The sequence below is a fragment of the Manis pentadactyla genome, chromosome 5 (assembly GCF_030020395.1).
Source record: "Manis pentadactyla isolate mManPen7 chromosome 5, mManPen7.hap1, whole genome shotgun sequence".
NCBI lineage: Eukaryota > Metazoa > Chordata > Mammalia > Pholidota > Manidae > Manis > Manis pentadactyla.
This window is the reverse complement of record NC_080023.1, coordinates 164,587,781-164,610,855: the sequence shown is the minus strand read 5'-3', so window position 1 is coordinate 164,610,855 and position 23,075 is coordinate 164,587,781. Positions and strand designations below refer to the sequence as shown.

The window sequence follows — 23,075 nt, the reverse complement described above, 5'->3', positions numbered from 1 at the left end:
AGGTGTTCACTTCACCCTGAAAGCATTACTGTGCCACCCTGTCCCACCTGCCTTCATCCCTTGGGATCTGGAACAGAACCAAGCCTGGCTTACGGGCCTGTTTTGGTAAGCGTGGTCAGGGCTGACCTTTGCAACACTTGGTAAAGACTGTGTTATTGGTTTCATTCCCCTTAAAGCCACTTCCTCTCTCCCTTGTCATCTTTATGGTCTGTTCTCTCAGCAGTCCACGTGCTCCCTGGGGAGGAAGGTGTCTGAGAATTTTACCCACACTGTGGTTATAGAGTTTCTCTTTGAGGAAACCCAACTTAAATGAGAGAGAGAGAGAGAGAGAGAAACCCAAATGTCAGTGGTTAAACCAGAAGATGAGCTTGTTTATGGTGGAACCTCAACTGTGAGCAGGGACATTTTGGTATGGAGATTTTGATCTTATTCCCATCATGTCATAACCTCAGAGTCCAGATTTAGCATCAGTATAGAATTCAAATCTGGCTTTGCTATCAACCTGCCCTTGGGCCTTCTCTCAGAGCCAGTCTCTCCATTTATAAAATGAGGAGGAAATAGGGACTAAAGCAATAATTTTCAACCCTGGGGGGTCTTGATCTTTAAAGCATGAAAACGTTAAGATTCTCTTGAAGGATCCTAACCATTCCTTAACTATAAAAAAAAAAAACAACGAAGACTCCATTCTTGGGAAGGGGAAATAGTGCCATCTGCTGGTTTTGTTTTGCACTTGCAATATCTAAATACCTGCCCATGCAAAACAATGCAATTTGGTATTAATATATTGAGTCCCCAGTTCAATGTTCAAGGCATTTAATCCACCCTGTAGGACACACAGCAACAAGCCTCTTTCCACACAAATCTCACAGTATATATGGGACAACTGAAATGTACATAAAGCTCTTTGACCCAAGGTGGGTGGTGACATGGTCCCAGTGAGGTTCCTGGGGTCAGGGGTGGCTTCAAGGACATGTGATCCGTGCTGTCACTCAAGGCCCCCTGCTTAGAAAGGCTCTGCCTTGATTTATACTCTGTTATCGCTGTCTTGAAATTGGTAGTGTTTTTTAACACAAGGCCATACATTTTTATTTTGCAGTGGGCCCCAGAAATTATGTAGCCAGTTCTTCCCTAGGGGAATCATGGAGGAGGTGACACCTGAACTGAGTTTGGAGAACAGGACGGGCAGTAGCGGAGGGAGAGGAAAAGAGGAAGCTTGTTCTCCTGTAAGAGGGGTGGACTCCTTAGTCCTCGGTGACTGGCCAGCATTGAGGAAGGAGACAGAAAATTCATGCTTTGATGGGGATGGAGAGGGAGGGACACTGATGTCAGATGGTTCCAGACTTGGGGCCAGAAGGACCTCCAATGACCTCCAGCCACTGGAACTCAGAAGCAGCAGAGCTGCGGCCTTGAGACTTCCAGGTGGGTGCACAGGTGAGAGCAAGTGTCCTGGGTGCCCCGATGGGAACGCTGAAGAAGGCAGAGCAGCACGGCTGGACCTGGGCTTTCAGACCAGGCTGGGCTCTCGACTGCCGGACTCCTGCCTCGTGGAGTGGCAGAGGAAGTCCTTGAGGGTCGGGTTGGAGGGCCATTGAGCCCTTGAGCCCCAACTTCTTGTGTAGTGCCCTACGGAACTCCTCTTAGCCGCCTGTAAGTGGCTTCCTGCTTGGACATCACGGGGCAGTGAGCTCAGGCCCTCCTGAGATGGGCACTCGTGTTGGGGACATTTCCTGTTCGACTTGCTCCCTGCAGTCCTCAGCCAGATCCACTCTCAGGGAACATGAGGGGCTTTGAGCAGGCTTCTCCTTCCCTGTCAAAGTGGGGCTTAGCCTGCTGATGGCCGATGACAAAACCTGACCAAGACTTTGGGGCCAAAAGCAAGCCCCATGCCCTTCCCTTGGGAAATGCCAGCTTCCTCTTTCTCATGGGGCTTTCCATGCTCTGGGGAAGGAATTCTGTGGGAAATGATCCCTTCTTCAGAGCTGGAGGAAAGGCCCCGGGGTAAGAGCCCTGAACCCATATTTCAGACCAGCTCTCCCCATTCGTCAGCACCAGGGGCTAGTACAGGTAGCTGTCACCCATATTATCTGTATCCTTGGTTCCAACCTGAGCCAGGACCCTGCCTGGTTTCTCTGCTTCCCTGTAGAGCATAGAATTGGCAGAGGGTGGGCAGGCTGATCGGGAATGGCTTGTGATTTGGTTCCCGGGCCCCACGCAGAGAAGCTCCTCTCTCAGTTGTGTTATTGCCCAGCTGATCCCAGGAAGTTGTCCTGGGGAAGTTTCGTTCTGTATCCTGTGTTTGTTTCTGGACCTGGAATGCATCTTTGCTTAGAGTGAGGGGAGAGCTGGTAAGGTAACTCATCCCCTGGGCTGACAGGTAGCCCCCACAGCAGTGACAGGGACTCAGGGATTCTAGCTGCTTCTGACCTCATTCCTTCTTCAAAAAGGGTCCAAAAGGCAGGCTCTCTGCTCTACTGGACTTGTGTGTGTGTGTGTTGTGGGGTGGGAGGGAGTACAGTGGGCAGCTCCCTTCTTGGGGAGGTGGGTCAGACAGATGACATTCTGCCTTGGGTAGGGGTTGATACTAGCACAGCAAAGGAGTATCTGATCCTCAGGACTGCATCCCTCTGGGCTTGCAAGAGAAGCGCCTAAGATGTTAAGGCCTGACCACTGTCCCAGGCACCTGCCCAGCTACCAAAGCTGTAGACCAGGGAGCAAATACAGGCAAGGGTGCCATGCCTAGCTTCAACCATAGAGAGCACAAGGAGTGGTAGGTTTTTCTGCTCTAGGGTGGAATCCAGTGAGTGCTCCAGGGCAGGACTCCTGTGCTCCAGGATGGAACCCAGTGCTCCAGGGCAGGACCCCTGTGCTCTAGGAGGGACTCGGTGCTGTTCCAAGTGTGATCCAGTGTTCCAGATAGGACCTGGTGCTGCTGCAGACTCGATGCTCCCAGTGGCACTTGGCCCTCCAGGTCAGATAGAGTACTCCCCACAAAGCTGGTGCTCCGGGACATGCAGGCCATGTCTCTGTGCCTGTGCCCCAAGCCTGGGTGTGTGAAACCATGTGTTTTTTTCTTCAAGAGGAGACACAGCTGACTGGAGAGTAAGTGTCCCCTGACTGCTTCTCAGTGTGTGAAATTATGAGACACAGGGAGAGTCAGAGACAATGCAGAAGGGATAGGGACACACAACCAGAGAGATCTGCAGAGTTACTGACGGAGAGAAAGAATGTGATTGCTCGATTTAGGAACTGAGACTGGGCACAGGGCACATCGCTCAGGTTGTGTCTTCCTAGATCTGTAAGGACGACCAAGTGACCCGCATAAGGCTTGCGGGGCTGGGTTTCGGTGGCGAGAAGCCTTCTGTGGCTCAGGCTGCCGTCTGCACTTCGCAGTGAAGGCGCAGGGAGCAAGGCCCAGGACCCAGGAAAACGGCCGCGGCCAGCCCTGCGCGCGGACCTAGCCCACGTCCAGGCGGCGCTACGTCTGGACGAAGAGGTGGAAGTTGGTGCGTGTGAACTCGTGGTGGATGCTCTGGAGGAGCACGTCGGCGTCAGCGGCGGCGGCGGGCTCGGGGGCGCCCGGGGGCCCGGGCTGCGCGCAGTACTCGGGGGTGTAGGTGAAGGAGAAGGCGCTGGGGTAGAAAAGGCCGTCGGCGCGCACGAGGCTCAAGGGCACCGTGACCGGGGTGCGCAGCCAGCGCCAGTCGCTGCCGAAGGCGGCTATGTCTGGCACCACGCACACCAGGGACCGCGGGCTCCTGCGGAGGGCACCGAGGTCAGGGCTGCAGTGACGCAGATGACATGCAGCCCCCACCCTCCGCTCCCCGGAGCCCGAGAGAGGCTTCCCCCACCCCGCCGACCCCTACCTGTGCATGGTTTCGGCCTCCACGTCCCCAAACCAAACCTTGAGCCCCGCGTGGAAGTTCTCACCGTGGAGCTCCAGCGTGGCCACGTCGCCCCCACCGCTCAGCTGGGGAGGATGGGACCCGGTGGTGTGGCGGTGGCCTGCCGCCCCCCACCCCCGCCCCGCAGCAGTCAGGTTCCACGCCCGCCAGCGCCCCCCAGAGCCTGGACTCACTTCGAGCGTGCTGATGAGGGGCACCGGAGTGACCGGCTCTCGGGTGCACGCCAGGCTGGTGCTGAAGGAGAATTCCACCGACTCGGTGCCGATGATGGTCCAGCAAGAGCTGTCGTTGAGAGGAGCTCTGTTCGCCTCCTTGGGGCAGGGGGAGGCCTGGGAGGAGACCCAAGGGCATGGGGCAGAAGTTTCGGATGGTGGCCACCACCGCTGGGAAGCCAGCCTAGTGCTTGGGCTTCCCATTCTGGGTCCCAGTCCTAGGCTCGGCGGTTTTCCTGCCCTGCGAGTTTGGACAAGACCCTTAAGTTCTCTCGTAGTTAAATAAGTCCACTGGTCTAGCTGGTTTCTAAAGGTCTATTTTCATAGGATTCTACAATTTTGTTTTTTAACGTTGTGCAATTCTATGGCTTAACATTCTACAGTTTTAAAATTCTTTGGGAGGGAATATTGCTCAATAAGAATGGCATTTCTACATATTATGATTTTATCTCTTAACATTCTATGATAATATTCTTTCGGGAGTAGTATTGCTTAATAATAATAACTTTCCACATTCTATAAATGCTATGTCCTAACATGTTATGATTCTAATTATTTTTGCTGAAACTTTTACTTATTATTTTTTTTACTCACATTCTACAACTTTATATCCCAACATTCTATGACTAATATTCTTTGGGAAGGAGTACTGTTCAATTATACTATTCCTCTTTTTTCTACATTCTCTGATTCTGTCCTGACAGTCTATAATTCTAACATTCCGTGGGAGGCAGTATTGGTCAAAAAGTAGCAGCCATTGTGATGGTGATAATCTTACACCCTATGGTTCTCTGCGTTCTGACTTTCTAGGATGTTTGGTGCCAATATTCTCTGCTTCTCACCTGAAATTGCACCACCTTCTCTGTGGCAAGACATAAGTAAGTGCCACCCCCTCCTGGAGGCCCACCAGGAAACTGGAATGCACACTTGTGCAGTTGGGAGATGGGCTCATCTACGTCAAGGAGCGCACACTGTTTGGCTACTTTGCGGATGATCTACGATGGAAGGGTGGTAGGAAGCATGGTGGCACCCAGAGGCTGCCCTCCCAGCCAGCTTTCTGCTACTCCATTAGCCGTGCAGACACTGGCAGATTCCCCCCGCCCCAGCCCCTGACCCCCATCCCCCCCACAGAGCACTGTGTCTAGAGTGACAATAGGTATCTTCATGCCTCGGGCCCTCACCCTCCGGCCCTGGCCCTCTGCATGGATCTAAGGGGACCCCTACAGGTATGCCCAGCCTCCCCATACCATTGGAGGTAGTGTGATGCCCGTGACAGTGCAGACCAGCTGCACCAGGGAGCCATAGCGGACGTAGCCTTCCCGAGGTGGGAAGTCCCCCTGGGAACAGTGTTCATCAGCTGTGGGGGGGGAGAAGAAGGAAGGAAGGAGGGTTGCAGAAGTCCCAGGCTTCTGCCTCAAGCCCTTCTTGCCTCTGACTCTACCCCACATCACACAGGGGTCTCGTGGGTAGGGCTGGCATGCAGGGAGGCAGCTAAAGCCGAAGGTTCTCATCTTGGAGGGTCATTTGTGGCCATCCTCACAAATGTGTGCCCTCTGGGATGGGCTTTGAGAAGAGGGGAAAGGGCTCGGAGTCAGAATAGCTTGGATCAGTCACACACTCACTGGGACTTTGGCGAGTTATTTTGTATTTCTGGGCCCCAGTTCTGTGAGCAAAATTTACTTTCTTCGAGGAGTTGTGAAGATTAAATAAGTTAATGTCTGTGAAGTGTCCAGCACCAGGCCTACTGATGCAATTACCCAGGTGGAGCGTGAAGGCAGCCCACTGGCGTGCGCTGGCCACAAAGGCCCCATCTTCCACAGAGAGATAGCGCGTGGAGACCGTCTGGGAGCGAAGGCGGTTGAAGAGGGAGACTTTTGAGCCTGAGGATATGCACACTGTGACAGGAGGTGGAATCAGTGGCCCGGCCTGGCTTTGTCCCTTGGACTGGCCAATTTCCGATCCTCTGTCCCCCTTGCCAGTCTAGCTCATATACCCACTGGTGTAGATACACTAGGCATTCACATTCACAGCTATCTATCTAGTACCTGCTATGGTCCTGCTTCTGTACTATTTTGCCTGTTCCTTCTTGCTGCAGTTCAATAAACAGAATTTTTTTCAAGTATTCACTAAGTGCCTCCTATATGCTGTGTACTGGGCACCAAAGGGTGAACCAAACCCAGTTTTGCTCTGGAGGCCTTCCTGGTCTTAGAGGGGAGACAGGGACATATATGTATATAAGATTTCAATATGATATGGTAAGGGCTGGGTGAAGGAGGGCTTCCTGGAGGAGGTTATATTCTCAGCTGGGGAGCATGAAGTAGGTAGGAGTTGCTCAGGGGGCCGCATAAGCAAAGGCCATGTGGTGCCAAACAGCAAGTATAATATTTCCAGGGCTTAACATTGATCTCTTCCAGCCTATCACAAATGCTCAGAGCCACAGATTTGTTTTCTGACTGGACTTTGACTACCTGGGTTGAAATCATGGAGTCATCTCCCTCTCTCCTCACAGTGCTAGGCATACTTAGCACTTATTTTCTACTTGGCCCAAGTTCCGATCCATTGAGTAATAATGATAGCTAACATTTGCTGTGTGTCGGGTACTGTTTTAAATGCTTTATATGAATTAGCTCATTTGCTTCTCTTAGCAACCCTGTGTGGTAGATATTACCATGTCTACTTAAGAAGGCAACTTGCTCAAGATGTGTGGCTATTGAGTAGAATCAGGATTCAAACCCAGGCCACCTGGCTCCAGACTCTGCATTCACAACCATCACACAATACCATTTCTCCCCACTCCCCCAGCCCTTTACTGATACCAAGGACCAGTCAGAGTGCACTGCCTGTATCTGAGACATTCTACAGAGTTTTTAACAGACAAAAGGTAAGTAGGGGGTGGGTAGGGGTAGGAGCTCTGGAGTCAAAACTGACTCAAGTTCAAATCCTGGCTGGGTGATTTCCTTGCTGGCAATCTTAGGCAACTCACCTGGAATGTGAGAGGCCCAAATATTTCTTAAATGAATGGATGAATGTTTTCAGGCTTCATTTTCCTCATGTCTGACATAGGAGAATGATAGCATTTATCTCAAAAGGACAGGGTGAGCATCAAATAGGGTGATGCATATAAATGTCTGCTAGGAAAGTTCCTCTTCTACCCAGCAAGGCTAGTGGTGGTGTTATTGTTATTTAGCTCCCACCCCCACCCCCACCAAATTTCCTCAAAGCCCCCAGCCCTGCGATTTGTCACTTGGCATGCAGGGCAGTACTTATCTCAGACTGTCCCTTTGATCAGCTATGTGTGTCTCTCTGCCCTACTAGGTTGCCTTCCTCCAGAACAGACACTTTATTTTAAGGCATCTAGCACAGAGCCAGGCATACATAGAACACTGAAAAAATAATTTTACCTGAATTGCTTTCACCCTTTTATTGTTACTTGTAATCTGCCTTAGCGCAGCACCTGCTGGCCATTTCTGTTTGCTCTGCTCTCACCCCAACCTCAAGTTTGGTATCTGTCCCCCTTCTCTGCTCTCATTCTCCAACTTCACCCCAGACCTGAGCCACACGCTCACCCAGACCCCGCCTCTTTGGCTCAGACTCCACCTCCCCCGCTCTGACTCCGCCCCTACTATCCAGGCCTCTCCTCCCAAATCCCGCGGCTCCAGAACTGATGACACCGCCCCTCCCCGCCCCGCTCACGGTCGGTGTTTTTCAGCGACTGCTTCTTCTGCGAGGGCTTGGAGATGACCTTGATGAGGCGGCTGTGGAAAGTGCCCAGCTCCCGGCCCCCTCGTAGCACAAGTCGCAGCACGAGCCGAAAGTGCTTCCTTTTGTCCGCGTCCGAGATGTACAGGGTCTTGGCGCAACCGAATTCCTACGGGGCTCACAGGGATGGAGCCGTCTCATCCCAGCCCTCCGCCCACGGATGAATCGACATCTCCTAGTTATCTGACATCGGACGTGACCTGAAGCAGCACGATCCACGCTCTCGGGCTCATTCTTAAGGCAGAACCCTCGTCTCCACGCCCCTCTACCTATCTTCTTGGCTTCTGCAGGGGTGTAAATGAGCCTCTTTTCCAAAGAAGAGGCAAGGATGGGAGCAGGAATTGGACCCCCTTCCGTGCGCTCTCACCCTGGAGTCTGGCTGCTCTTCGAAATTCAATTTCTGCGTCTCGGCGGCGCTGCCGGACGCGCCATCCAGTCCCATGTAACCGCAGACCGTGGGCCCGGTTTCCCCTTCCTGGTGGGCTGAAAGGGACGCGAGCGGGCTCTGGAAGGACTCAGGGGGAACTCCGGTGCCAGGCGAGCTCAGTTCTTGCCGCCAGAGGGCGCGGCGAGACTGAGCCTGGGAACCGCCCCGCTCCCGGGCCCTGCTGCGTGGTCCCCCTAACCAGTGGAGGCGCCGGGCCGCCGTCGAGTCCTTCCTCACCTTGGCCCCGCACTGGCTTCACCCTCCAGCCGGGACCTGCGAGGTAAACACAGGGCGGGGGGCAGAAGAACCTGCGGAGACACGCAAGCACCGGATTCGTATGTCCATCTCCACTTGATTGTCTTGTAGACATCTCAAAGGTAGCACAAACTCGACAGAATCCTTGGTTCCCTCTCTACCTTTCCCACCGCTCTCCCCAGACTTCTCCAAACTGTGAATCCCGGTTGACATCTGGACCTTCATTTATCATTACCCTCATTCAACTCAATCAAGTCATATTGAGAATTCACTGGCTCCTTATCACCTCCACCTGAGTCCCAACTGCCATCACTTTTTGCCTGGACCCAGTACCAGCCTTCCAACTGGGCTTTGCTTCCACTTTTCCCCCTTCAGCCTGTTCTCCATAAATCAACCAGATTGTCTTTTTCTTTTTTTTAGGCATGAGCTAATCATGTTACTCATCTTCTTAAAATTCTCCAATGGTTTAAATTCAAAGTCCTCGCGTGATCTGGCGCCTGCTTACCTCTCCAACTTTATTTCTTAAAACCTCCTTCTCTAATTCCAGCCCCTCTGACTTCTTTTGTACCTGGAACAGCCCAAGTTGCTACAACCTCAAGGTCTGAGCATTTTCTCTTCCTTCTCTTGGAACACACTTCCCCAGATTTTCTCCTGTCTGTCTCTGTTTTCACATTCAAGTCTCTGTTCAGATGTCACCTCCTCAAAAGGTCTTAACACCACCACCTAGAGCTTTCGAGCTACAGGAGTCCCTCTTCAGTTTCTGTCACATTAGCCTGTTCTGTTCCCCTTATGGCTCTCCACAATGGCAAGTGTCTTGTTCGCTGATTAGTGGGGGCTTTACTGTCTCTTCCACAATGGAGTGAAGATGCCATGAGACGGGGACTGTATCTCATGTGGCTCTGTGCCCAGTGCCCAGCAGTGCCCAGAGAGGCTGGCACATGATAAGCGCTCAGTAAGTAGCTGCTGGAATGAAGGCATGAATGAACGGGTGGGTGGGTGAGTGAATGGGGACTGTAGATTCACAGGGAGGTTTTGCTATAGAGTGAAGGGCGGGCTGATGGGGGCTGAGGGAGAAGGCCTCTGACTGGCCACTGGCAAAGGCCTAAGTCCTCTGGAGGCTCTAAAGGACTCTAGCCGGCGAGGGCACATGGGGTGCTCAGGGACTTGGCAGGGGCTGCTGAGACACCTACCGCTTCTCATTTCCGTAGGATTTCTGGGCCACCTTGGCATGCAGTATCCTCACGGTCTGGGGGCATTGTTGCTGAAGGCACCTGCGCACACCTTCCCTCAGGACCGTGGAGCACTCTGGGGAGGACCTGGGAGTGGGGGCAGGGAGCGGCAAGGGGCAAGGTGGCCTGGTGCCCAGAGCGCAAAGGTTGAATGAAATGGATGGGGGGAAGGGCATGCTCCAGTTCTGCCCCCTGGGGCCAGGGAGAAGACGTGTTAGGCAAGGGAGGGGACCTGGATGCCAATCCTGGGCTAAATATTTTGGCAGCCCCATGCTCAATGAGGCCTGCACAGAGCCCACCAGGACCACCCAGGTGCAACTCTGCAGACCTGGCTCCAAGCCATCGCAGCCAGAAGCGTGGGGGAGAGGCCCAAGAGGCACAAAGGCCATACTTGTGCAGGGCCTGAGGATGGAGACAGGGTATTCAAGGGCATATGGCTTCTCTGAACCCCGAGGGGACCGACCCCAGGGAAATCTTGACTTGGGGGTTGGTGGGTGGCTTTTTCTGCCCCCTTGGACCAGAGTACTCTCTTGCCCGCCCTCAGATTCCTGGAAACATGGAAACTGTGTCCCCAGGATCCTGGCGGAACATGTGAGTCCTTCTGGGATCAGAGCAACACTCCCTTCCCCCTTTGTCTCAAGAGAAGCTGCCTGTCGCAGTCTCAGCTTCCCTTCCCTGGATTACAGGGCTTCCAACAGCTCTGAGGAGTGGGCCAGTCAGAGCCTAGGGGCCTGATGGCTTCTCAGCCTGGGAGTTTTGATGGGTGAGGGTGTTGGGTGGGCCCCAAACTAAGTAATTTCAGAGAACACATGAAGGAGTCGGTGATGGCAGAGGTTTGAGAGACCGCCAGGTGGGACCAGCAAGCCTGAGGCTGCTCTTCTGAACCCTTCACACTCTTCGCAGAACCACAGTCCGGGGGCCTCTCCTCACTGTCACTGCTGGAGGGGGCAGCGGAGGGCAAGCTGGGCCGCGCCCTGGGAAGCGGGGCCAGGCCGCCGCCGACGGGAGCCAGTCCCCGCTCCGCCCCTTGGGGCTCTCCTCGGGGAAGTGCCTCGGAGGCTTCCAATGCGTTCTGGCTGCGGAGAGCTTAGCCTCCCAGCCTCCCGCTGTTACTGAATTCCGGCCCCGCAGTTCCAGTCTGCGGCTCCAAGGGTGGCAGGAGCCGGGGGTGCCGCGCTTGCCCCGCCCCAGAGCTCCGAGGGGGGGGGAACGCTCCCTAACGGTGGGAGGGGTCGCAGCCCGCACTCCCCCTCCCAACCCGCCAGCCCTGGGTTAAATGCGGCCGCCGCCTCCGCTCGCTTCAGCTGCCTGGCAGTCCCCGCCTCGGGCACGCTGCCTGCGCTGTTACCTGGTCCAGCTGCCCAGGAGGCTCCGCCCGTCGGCTCCGCTCTGCGGTCGCGCCTCCGAGTGGTCCGGCAGGCTCAGGTGAGTCAACGGGCCTGGGGGCACGGAGGGGTCCGCGGGGCAGCAGGCGTCAAGCCGGACCAGGCGACCGTATTTAACCGCGGCTGCACCAACTACGCTGCTCCCATCTGACCGGCGGTGCCCTGCCCCACTTTTGTGGGATCCTTCGAAACTGAGCCCCCACCAACTAGGCCACCAAAATGGGAGGGGGAAGGATTTTTCCCTAAACTTCTCCATTCAGGAACCCCCCCAAGGTGTTCATTCTTCAGTCAACTCTTGGGGAATTATTCACAGACCTCTCCTCCCTTGTGAGTCCACTTTCCGCACCCTAAGGGAATTTCTGAATGTTTTTAACGCAAGGATTACACCCTCAAAAGAGCTCTGTGTTCCAGTGTCGTCATGTTGCTGTGTGACCTTGGGCAAGACACTACCCTCTCTGATCTCTGGGCCTGGTTCCTTCCTCCTAGGGAGTTGGAAAGGTGATGAACTTTGAGACAGTAGCTATGTTGACTTTCTAGGATTCCTAGGGGTGGAGGTGAGATGCAGGTGAGCTGTTGGCTCATGCCAAGAGAAGGATCGGGGGGACCTTAATCAAGATTTGGGGGCCCAGAGACTTCTGCAGGTAGGAAAGGATGGGAGGTGGCAAAGGCTGCTTGTGTCTTTACCCCCATCCTCCCCAGGGGTGCTGGTCGGGCCTAGGGCCCAAGCTGGAGGAGGCATTCTGCACCCTCCCACCTCCAGCAACAGCTGTCACATCTGGTTTAGTCACTTTCCCCCGACGGGCCCGGCCAGAGGGATTTTTGTTCCTCCCAGGAAAAGGCTAAGGCGGAGAGGATTTGGGTCAGGAAGTCCGCCCAGAGTGAGCTGCAGGCGCCCGATGTATCTCAAAATAAGCCCATTCATGGAATTGAGGGGGAGTGGGCGGACCTGCGGTTGGGTTAGGGGTGGCTGGCCTCTGCCAAGAAACCGCAACAGAAAAATGGCTAACGTGGCTTCAGCATGGGGCGCCGGGGGTGGGGTACAGAGTAGCAGGAGTGAATGGAAGGAGAAGAGGTTTAGAGATTCCTAGGCGCCAGGTTGCCTGAAAGCCCCGAAGGGAGAAGGGCGGTCAGGAGTCCCAGGTTCTAGTCCTAGGTTCCTTTGCAGTTCAGCGGGTCGCCTTCTTGGGCCTCAATTTTCCCATCTGTACAATGGGAGTCCTTTGTGATTTTCAAGGGGTGTTGCCAAGGGCCGCGGGAGAATGAGCGCTCACCTGATGCTCCCACAGGGTCCATGGCCACGCTCGGAGTTCCCGGCTGCTCACTTAACGCTCTCTGGGAGAGTCCAGTGTCACTGTCCCCGAACCCTGAGCGCCTCTGCTTCTTGGTCCTCGCGCTGGATTTATCCTGCCTGGGTCTTATCTCCAAGGCCCTGGGGCTCGCAGCCTCCTGTTTGCTCTGGGCAGGGGCACCTGCTAGGCAGATGTGGGCTTCCCACGGCCACCTAGCCAAGGTAGTTAGACGGGAAGACGCCCCCTGGCGGCCTCTCCTGAGAGCAGGCGAGAAGTGGAGGCGCCAAGCCTCGAGTTCACGTGCTTGGTGGGTTTCGGCCAACGCACTGCGTGTCTCCTACCGCCCTCCACCCACAACCCCTCCTCAGCGAAAGGGCGAGGCCCTCCCGCGCGGCCTGCAGTTGGGCGGTGCAAGGCCGAGAGTGTGTGTTGGAAGGACAGCCTCACAGAGGCGCCTTGTGTGCGGAGGGGAGGGGTTGGAGTGGGGAATGGCTTTCGGCTGCAAGGATCTCCTCCCTGGAGAAGAGGGCGCGGAACACGCGGGCTGGCCATTGGTACAACATGGGCATAGGATTGGACCCTGGAGCGGTTACTTAATTGTTTCAAGATTTTGGGTACCAGCCCTTATCTTTTCTGAGACCGTTTCCTTATCTGTACAATGGGAACAACAACAGCCTTAGGCTCATAGAATTGTAGAGAAGATTAAATGTCACAATGCATGAAAAACATTTAACACTGTGCCTGGCATTTAGGAAAGGCTTTTTTTCCCCCTCCAAATTTTGTGTATTTTCATCTACTATTTGTTTGGTATTCTGCAATTCTGCAAAGTGGAATTCTCTTCGTTTCCCAGCAATCCCATCGGAATGCAATTTTTTATTGACGAAAAATGTCAAACACAAAAGTAGAGAGATTGACCCTCCCTCCCCTCAAAGGGCCCATCACCCAGAGTAAGAGCGCCATAACTGCTATTGTTGCTATTTTCCTTCCATTCTCCAGGCTCTGACACCTCCGTTCTCTGTCCTCCAAGCGCCATGAGGATCCTTCTAGGCTCGCCGCTGCCCGTGTTGCTGCTCCTTCTCCAGCCCTGGGAGACCCAGCTCCAATTCGCAGGTGAGTGGGGGCTCAGCTCAGCCCCCACCAGCAGGCGGAGGGCAGCAAAAGCAGGGGGTCTAGGCAACTAGATTGGCCTCCTGGGGACAGAAAAGTGAGGCTTAGGCACCACAAGGGGCCAGGTTCGAGTTCACTGCCTCACCTCTCTGGGCCACCATTTCCTCAACTGTAGGATGTGTCTAACCTATAACAAGTTGGGCTCCTGTAGAACTGCCCATTCGATGTTTAATTTTTAAAAGTTGGTTGAAAAATCAGGAGATTTCACATAAAAATCCCGATTTGGGTCTTCTCTTGAAAAATTCAAGGATCTGTTAACATGAGGTCCACAGGGCTACAAGGCTGTGTTTGGCTGGAGGAGGGATATGGGCTCTTTGGGGGGTCCACGGACCCAGGCCAACCAGTTCATTATATATGTTGGTTTTTATATATAATAGAAACAGCCTGGCTGATTTCTATAGGCATTTGAGTTTGCGACACCCCTCCCCCCTTCCTAATGGATAATACCGCTCCCCACCCCACCTCCCAGAATAGCCCTTAGAACTGTAGGGCAGAAGATCGGTGAAATCTCTTGGCCCAGGCCCGCAGCAAATGCTGGATGAGTGCACGCACCTAATTTCATTTGCTAGGTTAATTCTGTGTTGGGCGCTGTTACGCCGGCATAGCATCATTTTGCCCTGGCTTTCCCTGGGGGTCTTCTCGGAGATGAGGCTTTGCTGACCTAGGAAAGCCCTTTCTGATCTCGCAGGTCCCAGGTGCAGTACTGGGCAGCTGGATTTGGTGTTCGTGATTGACAGCTCGCGCAGTGTGCGCCCCTTCGAGTTCGAGACCATGCGGCAGTTCCTGGTGGGCCTGCTCCACGGGCTAGACTTGGGGCCCAACGCCACGCGGGTCGGCGTGATCCAGTATTCGAGTCAGGTGCAGAGCGTCTTCCCGCTCGGCGCCTTCTGGCGCCGCGAGGATATGGAGAGCGCCATCCGCGCCCTGGTGCCGCTGGCGCAGGGCACCATGACCGGGCTCGCCATCCAGTATGCCATGAACGTGGCCTTCAGCGTGGCCGAGGGCGCGCGCCCGCCCGAGGCGCGCGTGCCCCGTGTTGCTGTCATCGTGACCGACGGGCGGCCCCAGGATCGTGTGGCGGAAGTGGCGGCGCAGGCGCGCGCCCGTGGCATCGAGATCTACGCTGTGGGTGTGCAGCGCGCCGACGTGGGCTCTCTGCGCGCCATGGCGTCCCTCCCACTAGACGAGCACGTCTTCTTGGTTGAGTCCTTCGACCTTATCCAGGAGTTTGGCCTGCAGTTCCGGGGCCAGCTGTGTGGTGAGCTAGGCGAGCGCTGCGGCAGGGCCGGAACTTTCCAACGGCTCAGATTCCAGTTCCCACTGTGACAAATCCCACCCATCTCGGATGGCCCCGCTCTCCCCAGCTTTAGCCCCGCCCACAAGATGGTGGCATTGCTCCGGCCTACCACATGCTGGGGCAAATTCCAGCTCTGCCCACTTTTGCTTAGGCTTCTCCCACCAGGAGCAGCACTGAGCGTGCCCACCCACCAGGATGGGTTGTTGCGGTTTACCACAGGCCTAACGTCAAACTCCAGACTCGCCCCTTAACACAAGAAGCACCTCACCTCAAAGCTTAGAGCCGTCCACTTGGAACAGCCATGTCCGTCCCAGAGGGCATGGCTCCGCCCGCTCTCATTTTGTTTCCTTCCACAATGCCATGAGATCTGCTCCAGCCACACCTGAGTTTTTCCTCCTACCTTGATTTAGCACCTCTGCACCTCTGCCTTACCTCCGTTTGGTCCTGCCCTACTCCACTGACACATCTAGCGCCGTGGCCCCCTCTTCTGAGCCTATTCACCCGGGGCTACTCAGGCCCTGTTCATGCTCTAAGTCCTCCGCCTGGCGTGGCCCCTCTCGAATGAATCAAATGCTGGTTAAAGCTATACTTGAGCATGGTGCCTACCTCAGACCCCATCCAGCTCTCTCCTGTTGGGGGTTCTGCCCATCTGTTCCCCACTGATTCTACTCTTGTGTGTCCTCAGGAAAGGACCTGTGTGCAGAGGGGAGACACGACTGCCAGCACCAGTGTGTCAGAGCCCCTGGCACGTTCCACTGTGCCTGCAGCCCCGGCTACCAGCTGGCTGAAGACAACAAGAGCTGTGTGGGTGAGGGCTCTGTGACTCCCCAGTGCCAGATCATGCACCTGAAAGGGCCTTTGGCAGTAAAAATCCACCTCCTTTGCTTTACAGGTCTAATAAAGTCCTTGGTGGGACCAGGGCTGGAAATCTTGTCCCCACAATTAAGTGTGTTTTCTACTTGCTCTCTCTCTTTCAGCATCTCTCCTACCTGGCTACAATACATCTCCCAAACTTGACTGTGTCTTCTCACAGGCCCACCTTTGCCGTTTCTGTTACTTGAACACTGTTGGGGTAGTTAGGGCCTCCATACACCCCACACCCACCCCTCAGGCTATTTATTCCTGCTTCTGCCTCTCAGCCCTGTTTGGGCTTCCTCACTGCTCCTCTCTGCACCTGCAAATCTTTCAAGGCCTGGTCCTTCGCTCTTGCCTTCTGAAAGCTATGGCCCACAAGGCCTTTTTCATGTGCATGCATACATCCGCTCCCTTGATCCCAATAGCAGCTGCCATGCCATTTACAGGATCAGACATTGTGCTTGGAGTGTTACATACATCATCTCAACCTCATGACAATCTGGAAAAAGAGGTCATGTGTTCCCAATAACTCAGGTGTCAGCTAGAGGATTCTTGTTTCTAGAACTTAGAAAAGGCTGTCTAAAGTCCGCTCTGATGACCTAGAAACATTCATTCAAATCTCTCCCTAAGATCTCTGGGAATTCCCCAAGTGCTTATATTCTGTGATTACCTCTCGCATTGAGCTTCTGCTGAATTCATTTAATTTATGGGTCCTCTCTCAGTTTCTCAATCCATACATGCTGTTCTTGTTCCCTTCATGTAAACCAGATTCTTCCTTGTTTCACACACTTGTGCGTGCAAGGGCACATATGTGTATACATAAGAGCAGGCAGATGTCCATTTTACTAAAAGTGGGAGTGGACAGAAGTGTGAGTTTCATCTAAGTTAAGTCAAACATACATACACAAAAAAACGCCCATTATTTACTAGATACCCTTAATCCTAGAAGTCCTCAGTCACCCCACTACAGGGGATTTTCACTGGCAACTTCAACCCACACAATTGCTCATCTTCACACCATCTCTCTGGTTCTGTTTCCCTCTCTGCATTCCTGTCTTTTTCTAGAAGCCCACATCCTCACTTTTTTATGCAGGACAGTTCACCTCTCTGCAGCCCTATTCCCCATCTTTGCACATCTAAGTCACCAAGATACTCAACAGGTAATAGTTCACCCTCCTCAGAAGGAAGTTGTCAATAGCAATTGCTTTCTTCCACCATATTCCCATTTCGCAGATGGGAAAATGGAGGCTCAGACAGAGAAAGTGTCAGAGTGCGGTCCTCTCCTGTAAGTCATTGAGCATCAGAGGGCAGGGGCCCTGTCTTCAACAGCTGTGGACTCTCCTTCTTATGCCTGGCTTAGCATTGGGCACAATGGAATGGATGTGGGGCTGGATTTGGGGGGTGCTGCCTGGCCCAGTAGGAAGGAGGCCTATGCTTAGAGAAATCACAGATGCCTGGGTGCCGCCCCAGATAAATTATGTCAGGATGTCTGGGGATTGGGGCCCAGGAATAGGTGTTTTTAAAAAGCTCTTGTAGTGGTTGTGCCATCCTGGCTGAGAAGAGCAGCCCCAGGGCATATGCCGACCTCCCCTTTTCCTCGGCCATTGACCTGTGCATGGAAGGGACCCACGGCTGTGAGCACCGCTGTGTCGGCTCCCCAGGCTCCCACTTCTGTTGTTGCCAAGCTGGCTTTGTACTCCAGCAGGACCAGAGGAGCTGCAGGGGTGAGCAAGTTCTCCCCACTAGCACCCGGATTGATGTCTCTGATGGCTCTGATCAGGTCTTGCTCTCTCTTCCCGCCAGCCATTGATCACTGCAGATTTGGGAACCACAGTTGCCAGCACGAGTGTGTTAGCACCTTTGGTGGGCCACAGTGCTACTGCAGAGAGGGCCATGACTTGCTGCCTGATGGAAAGAGCTGTCAGGGTGAGGAGGTCTCTTGCACTTGTGAGAGGGACAAGGAATCTTAGCTGGTGGAGTCCACCTGACTCATCCTGACTTGTGTCTCCTTCAAGCCCGGGACTTCTGCAATGGTGTGGACCATGGATGTGAGTTCCAGTGTGTGAGCGACGGCCTCTCCTACCGTTGCCTGTGTCCTGAGGGGCGGCAACTCCAGGCAGATGGCAAGAGCTGCAACCGTGAGTCATGGATGGGAGGCGTTCTGTCTGCCTCTGCCCACCCCCACCACCTTCTGAGCATCCTTGCCTCTACGCCCCCCACTGTGGCCCCAGGGTGTGGTATGAATGTGTGTGTTGTGTGTGTGTGTGTGTGTGTGTGTGTGTGTTTGGGGGTGGGGGGGACTGGAGGATGAGCCATGCCTTGCCTCCATCTCTTTCCCTTAATCCTGTATCCTGCTGCCAAGGTGAATTTCAAAAATACAGATTTGATCCCCTTTCTCCCTTGCTTCAAAGCCTTCTGAGGCTCACCAGTGCCTATAGAATAAAGATCAAATATCTTACCCTGCAGCCCTGCAGTTTTTCAAATGGTGGATGCAACCACATTCGTGGATAATGAAATCAAATCAGTGGCTTATAACTAGGACTTAAAAAAGAGAGAGAGAGAGAAACGAGTTTGCTGCATTTAATAATATGTGAGCATACAAAGTACATCATGATGTGGTGTTATTATTTTTCTGTGGATTTTGGTCAATAATTTGAAATCACTGCCTTAGCTCATCATTAGCTTCCACCAACCCATCAGCTTGTCTCCTGCCACACTTGAGCATTTAGTCATGCTGGCATGCCCATCCCCAGCTTCTGTGCCTCTGCACATGCTGCTTCCATCATCTAGAATGTCCCTTCCTGCCCTGGAGAACTCCTCCTCACCCTTGAAGTCCAGATCAGATGTCACCACTTCCATACAGTCTTCCTTACCAACTCCAGGAAGAATGCATTATTCTTACCTCGGACTCTGGGCATGCCCCTCTATTCTAGCATGATTCTTGCCCCACTACTCCAGCAAATGGCATGTCTGATGGCTCTGCTGTCTCCTGACTTCTTCATGGATCAGGATCATGTTCGTTTATTGTTGAACCTCCTTCAGGGACTAGCAAAGTCCCTGGCTCAGAACAGAGGAAGCAGCATTGTAGAGAGATTAGGAGCACGGCTCAGCCATTATTCGCTATTGAATCCAGAGCAAATCCCTTTATCCTTCAGAACTTCCTATTATAGAAAATGGGAATAATACTCAAGGTTATTGGGAAGATTGAGGAAAAATACATAAAGCACCTAACCAGTGCCTGGCACATGGTAAGAATGCTTTCATTGTTATTTATTGCTGATAATAAATTTTAATTTGTTATATTGATATTTACTTTACATTGTTAATAAATTTATTATTGCGATGAAATTAATATAATGATGATGGTGATGGTGATTTAGCACAGTGCCTGGCACAAGGAAGGACTTCACGCATGATGTCTGTTAGTAATAAGTGCTTGTGAATGAGTGACCAGATGGGTAGATGGCGACTGCCAGCCAAGGATCTGGTCCTTCCATCCAAGCCCTTCTCACTGTTCAGGGTGCAGGGAAGGCCACGTGGACTTGGTTCTGCTTGTCGATGGCTCCAAGAGCGTGCGACCGCAGAACTTTGAGCTGGTGAAGCGCTTTGTAAACCAGATCGTGGACTTCCTGGACGTGTCCCCCGAGGGCACGCGCGTGGGACTGGTGCAGTTCTCGAGCCGCGTGCGCACCGAGTTCCCGCTGGGCCGCTACGGCACAGCGGCTGAGGTGAAGCAGGCGGTCCTGGCCGTGGAGTACATGGAGCGCGGTACCATGACCGGCCTGGCGCTGCGCCACATGGTGGAGCATAGCTTCTCCGAGGCGCAGGGCGCGCGGCCACGCGCCCTCAACGTGCCTCGCGTGGGCCTGGTCTTCACCGATGGCCGCTCCCAGGATGACATCTCGGTGTGGGCAGCGCGGGCCAAGGAGGAAGGTGAGCTTGGAGCCGCACGCTCTGGCCTGGGGTTGGGTTGTGGAGGAGAGGAGGTTTTCCTGAGGCCCAGGGCGCCCCCCTGTGTTCCTGGGCCGCGCAGGCATTGTCATGTACGCCGTGGGCGTGGGAAAGGCGGTGGAGGAGGAGCTGCACCAGATCGCCTCGGAGCCGGCCGAGCTGCACGTGTCCTACTCCCCGGACTTCAGCTCCATGACGCACCTGCTGGACAACCTCAAAGGCAGCATCTGCCCGGGTGAGCACATCTGTCTCGGGGGCCCTCGCTTTCACTGCCCAACCTCGGATACCTCCCTTTCCAGTTCACTCCCACCCCCTTCGCTGAGTTTCAGTCGGGGGATGGACTCACTAGACAGAGCCTTGTTACTCAAAGAGTGGTCCGTGGACCAGCAGCAGGGCTGTCACCTGGTGGCTTGGTAGAACTGCAGCATCCAGACGGAAGGAGTGAGATTTTGCACTTTAACAAGACCCTCAGGTGATTCGTAAGTATGTTCAAGTTTAAGAAGCAGTAGACTAAGCTACCTGTCCCCGAAATGACTGCGAGTTCAGAATACTTCGGGGGAAGTTTTTTCAAAGGCACACCAAACTCAGCGTTTGTAAGAAGAGTCACACATAGCCTTTTAGCTTGTTGGAATTCAACTTTACAGATGTTGCAAAGTGACAGGGCTGAGAGAGTTTCGAATACACAAAGACATACGTTTTTGGAGAATGTAGCCCATAAATTCAATCCATCTACTTTATCTGATGCTCAGCTGTGGAGAAAGGGACCAACTCTAGCTGTGGAGGATAAGGGGGCTCTTGAACCTTGCCTACTGTACTTTATAGGTGACACAGGGAATTGCTGGGGAGGGTGAGTAATTTTTACCATGGAATCTTTAGACTCTAACCTAAGCCTACAATGTGAGTCTCTTTCAGATAACCTGGCTCATCCAGAGCTAAATTCAGTAGGGCTGAGCTGGGCCTGGGGAATCTGTAGTCTTTATATATATATATGAACACACACACATATATATGTAATTTACATATATACACACATATGTGCATACACATCTCTCTTCAGGTTAATTTTAATAATTAGAGTATTGTGGAAGCACCACATTCACTGCTCTTTCAGGGCCCTTATGCTGACTCATGTCTCCCACAGTATGACTTTGGACAAGTCACTTAACCTCCACCCCTACCTTAGGTCTCCTCTTTCGTAACAGGGGAGGGTGCTGGTTGCCCACGGTTCTTCCAGCTCTAGAGTTCTAAGAGAAATATGGGCTCTGTGGCTGAGACTCTTCACCAACTGGTTGTGACCTCAGGCAGATCCTTCCCTCCCTCTGACCTTTTGGTTTTCCCAGCTGTAAAGTTAGGCATCTTCGAAGGACTGTGATCAATACCACTGATGACACAACATAGGCAGTTTGTTAAGAGTATATAACTTTTAAACCAGCAGCGTTCAACTATTTAAATAAACAGCAACTCTTGTTTGAAAGCCAAGTGCCAGGCATTGTGCCCTAATATTGTAAAGGGCATATGTTTACAGAGTTTCGGTAAACCTAAGATAGCATCCGTGGTAAGATACCCTATTATTTTATATACTGCTGAGAAAAAAATGGGCCAAATTGTAAGGCACTTGTTTTGACTTCAGAGATGTTGAAATGTTGACATTTCCATCACTGCATAAAGTTTCATTGGAAAAGTGCTGCTATGGACCAGTAGCGTCAGCATCACTTGGTTTTTTATTAGAAATGTAGAGTATCAACTCCTTTCCCATTGTGAATAAGAATCTATATTTTAACATGGTCTGGTGATTCCAGGAAGCGTTTAGGTCTGAGAAACTCTAAGATGTACACACACACACACACACACACACACACACACACACACACACACACACACACCATAGTATCGCAATGTATCCGTTTTTACAGATTAAGAAAGTAACCCTTAGGAAGGTTGAGTCAGTTTTCCAGTATCTCACAGCTACGTAGCTGGGACTCATCCCAGGTCTGTTTGAATCCAAAGCCCACACACCCCACCGCAGGACGGGTGGAGGTACATCAGAGGGCCACGCCAGGGCCGGCTCATGCTCCTACGGGTTCTCATTCCTCTGCCTCTCTGTGCCCTGTGCCAGAGGAGGGCATCAGCGCTGGGACAGAGCTTCGGAGCCCTTGTGAATGCGAAAGCCTCGTGGAGTTCCAGGGCCGCACGCTGGGGGCGCTCGAGAGTCTGACTCACAACCATATCCTTTGGGCCGGGGCGCGGGCTGGAGGGAAGGGGAAGGGACCCCCGCGAACTCCAACGGCCTCCTTAACAGCCCACTGGCCCAGCTGATGGCGCGCCTGGAGGAGCTGGAGAACCAGCTGGCCACGCAGACCTGAGGGCTGCCGGAGGCCCAGTTCCGGGCGGGGACACAGCCCCGTGGACTGCCCTTCGTGCGCCGTCGGGGCGCGTGGCCGGGCTGAAGCCGGGCCCCTCGGGCCTGGGCTGTCGGGGAGGAGGCGCTGGCGGGCTCCCAGCGCTGCGCTCGAGCCGGCCTCGCGTGGACCAGAACTGGCCTGCGGGGCGCAGGGAGCGCGTGGGAGGTCCGCAAGCCCTCGCCGCGCACTGCGCTCAGTAACTTTGTTGGATTTCCTTTCTGGCTTCTTTTTATTAAAAAAAAAAAGAAAGAAATCCGGTTTCCACCGGGTCGGTCTGTGGGTCTTGCTGTGCCGCCGCGGGGAGGGGAGGCCAGACGGAACGCGCCCTGGAGGCGCCCAGGCGGCGTCTCCACGGAGAAAGGCGCATTGTGCGGGGGTCGGGCTGGGGGGCAGTGGGCCCGGCGCTGCTTCCCCCTCCTTGTTTATTCAGCGGAGAACAGATGGCTCCTTGTGCCGGCCGCGGGAAGGGAGGGGGCTCAACGGGAACCCTTGGGGTCCGAGCAAGCCTGTGGCCCTCCATCCCCCAACGGATGGGATACTGGGCCGTCGGGCTGTGCCTAGCTCATGGAGCCCCCAAACCTGGCTCCTAGAACTGGGCCGGAGAGTTGGTGAGGAAGCAAGATGCAGTAATAGAACCCCTAAATGGACAGGGTCCGGGGTGGACAGGTGAATTTTGCCTGGATTTTTATCTCCCTCTATGCTAGGTAGGGACCAGGAGGTATCAGCCAGAACCCCTAGCCCGGAGCAGGCCTCTGCCTACCTAGCCTGGGCCCACACTCTGACACCTGCCCCCCACCCCTCCCTGACAGAAAACCTCCCCAAACCAACACTGTATCAGGAAAAAGCACAAACCACTCTCATTTCCAGAGTGCATGTAACAAACTCCAAAGTTTTAAGAGTGCTTCCAGTCCTGGAGAGATTGTGCTCCAATTACTCTGGGTATGT

General features: G+C 53.7%; 2 protein-coding genes across 3 annotated transcripts; one reads left to right on the top strand and one right to left on the bottom strand.

Moving 5' to 3' along the window:
• Window positions 1-778: 778 nt before the first annotated feature.
• Window positions 779-11,461, bottom strand: RBPJL (recombination signal binding protein for immunoglobulin kappa J region like). The gene is made up of 11 exons (XM_036902174.2): window positions 11,133-11,461; window positions 9,746-9,871; window positions 8,538-8,608; window positions 8,241-8,356; window positions 7,808-7,982; window positions 5,872-6,009; window positions 5,362-5,471; window positions 4,957-5,109; window positions 4,076-4,231; window positions 3,864-3,967; window positions 779-3,755 (listed from the first exon to the last, which is right to left on the bottom strand). The coding sequence occupies exons 1-11, from the start codon at window positions 11,423-11,425 to the stop codon at window positions 3,476-3,478; spliced, it is 1,722 nt and encodes a 573-aa protein (XP_036758069.2). The 5' UTR covers window positions 11,426-11,461; the 3' UTR covers window positions 779-3,475.
• Window positions 10,826-22,397, top strand: MATN4 (matrilin 4). 2 transcript variants are annotated; one of them, XM_036902173.2, is made up of 11 exons: window positions 10,826-11,209; window positions 13,455-13,568; window positions 14,314-14,883; window positions 15,608-15,728; window positions 17,377-17,501; window positions 17,581-17,703; window positions 17,793-17,915; window positions 19,297-19,710; window positions 19,811-19,963; window positions 21,845-21,952; window positions 22,033-22,397. In XM_036902173.2, the coding sequence occupies exons 2-11, from the start codon at window positions 13,490-13,492 to the stop codon at window positions 22,089-22,091; spliced, it is 1,875 nt and encodes a 624-aa protein (XP_036758068.2). In that variant the 5' UTR covers window positions 10,826-11,209; window positions 13,455-13,489; the 3' UTR covers window positions 22,092-22,397. The 2 variants fall into 2 exon arrangements, with proteins under 2 accessions (XP_036758068.2, XP_036758067.2); XM_036902172.2 differs by lacking the exon at window positions 17,377-17,501 and having other exon boundaries at window positions 10,841-11,209; window positions 15,608-15,730.
• The last annotated feature ends 678 nt before the right edge of the window (window positions 22,398-23,075 follow it).

Coding starts and splice junctions, on each gene's coding strand:
- RBPJL (XM_036902174.2), bottom strand. CDS start 11,425: ATGGAGAAGTTTAGGGAAAAATCCTTCCCCCTCCCATTTTGGTGGCCT. Junction 8,357..8,537: donor GAAGCCAGTGCGGGGCCAAG/GTGAGGAAGGAC, acceptor CGTCCCTTTCAG/CCCACCAGGAAGGGGAAACC. Junction 3,968..4,075: donor CCCTCATCAGCACGCTCGAA/GTGAGTCCAGGC, acceptor CATCCTCCCCAG/CTGAGCGGTGGGGGCGACGT.
- MATN4 (XM_036902173.2), top strand. CDS start 13,490: ATGAGGATCCTTCTAGGCTCGCCGCTGCCCGTGTTGCTGCTCCTTCTC. Junction 17,704..17,792: donor TGATGGAAAGAGCTGTCAGG/GTGAGGAGGTCT, acceptor GTCTCCTTCAAG/CCCGGGACTTCTGCAATGGT. Junction 19,964..21,844: donor CAAAGGCAGCATCTGCCCGG/GTGAGCACATCT, acceptor GCCCTGTGCCAG/AGGAGGGCATCAGCGCTGGG.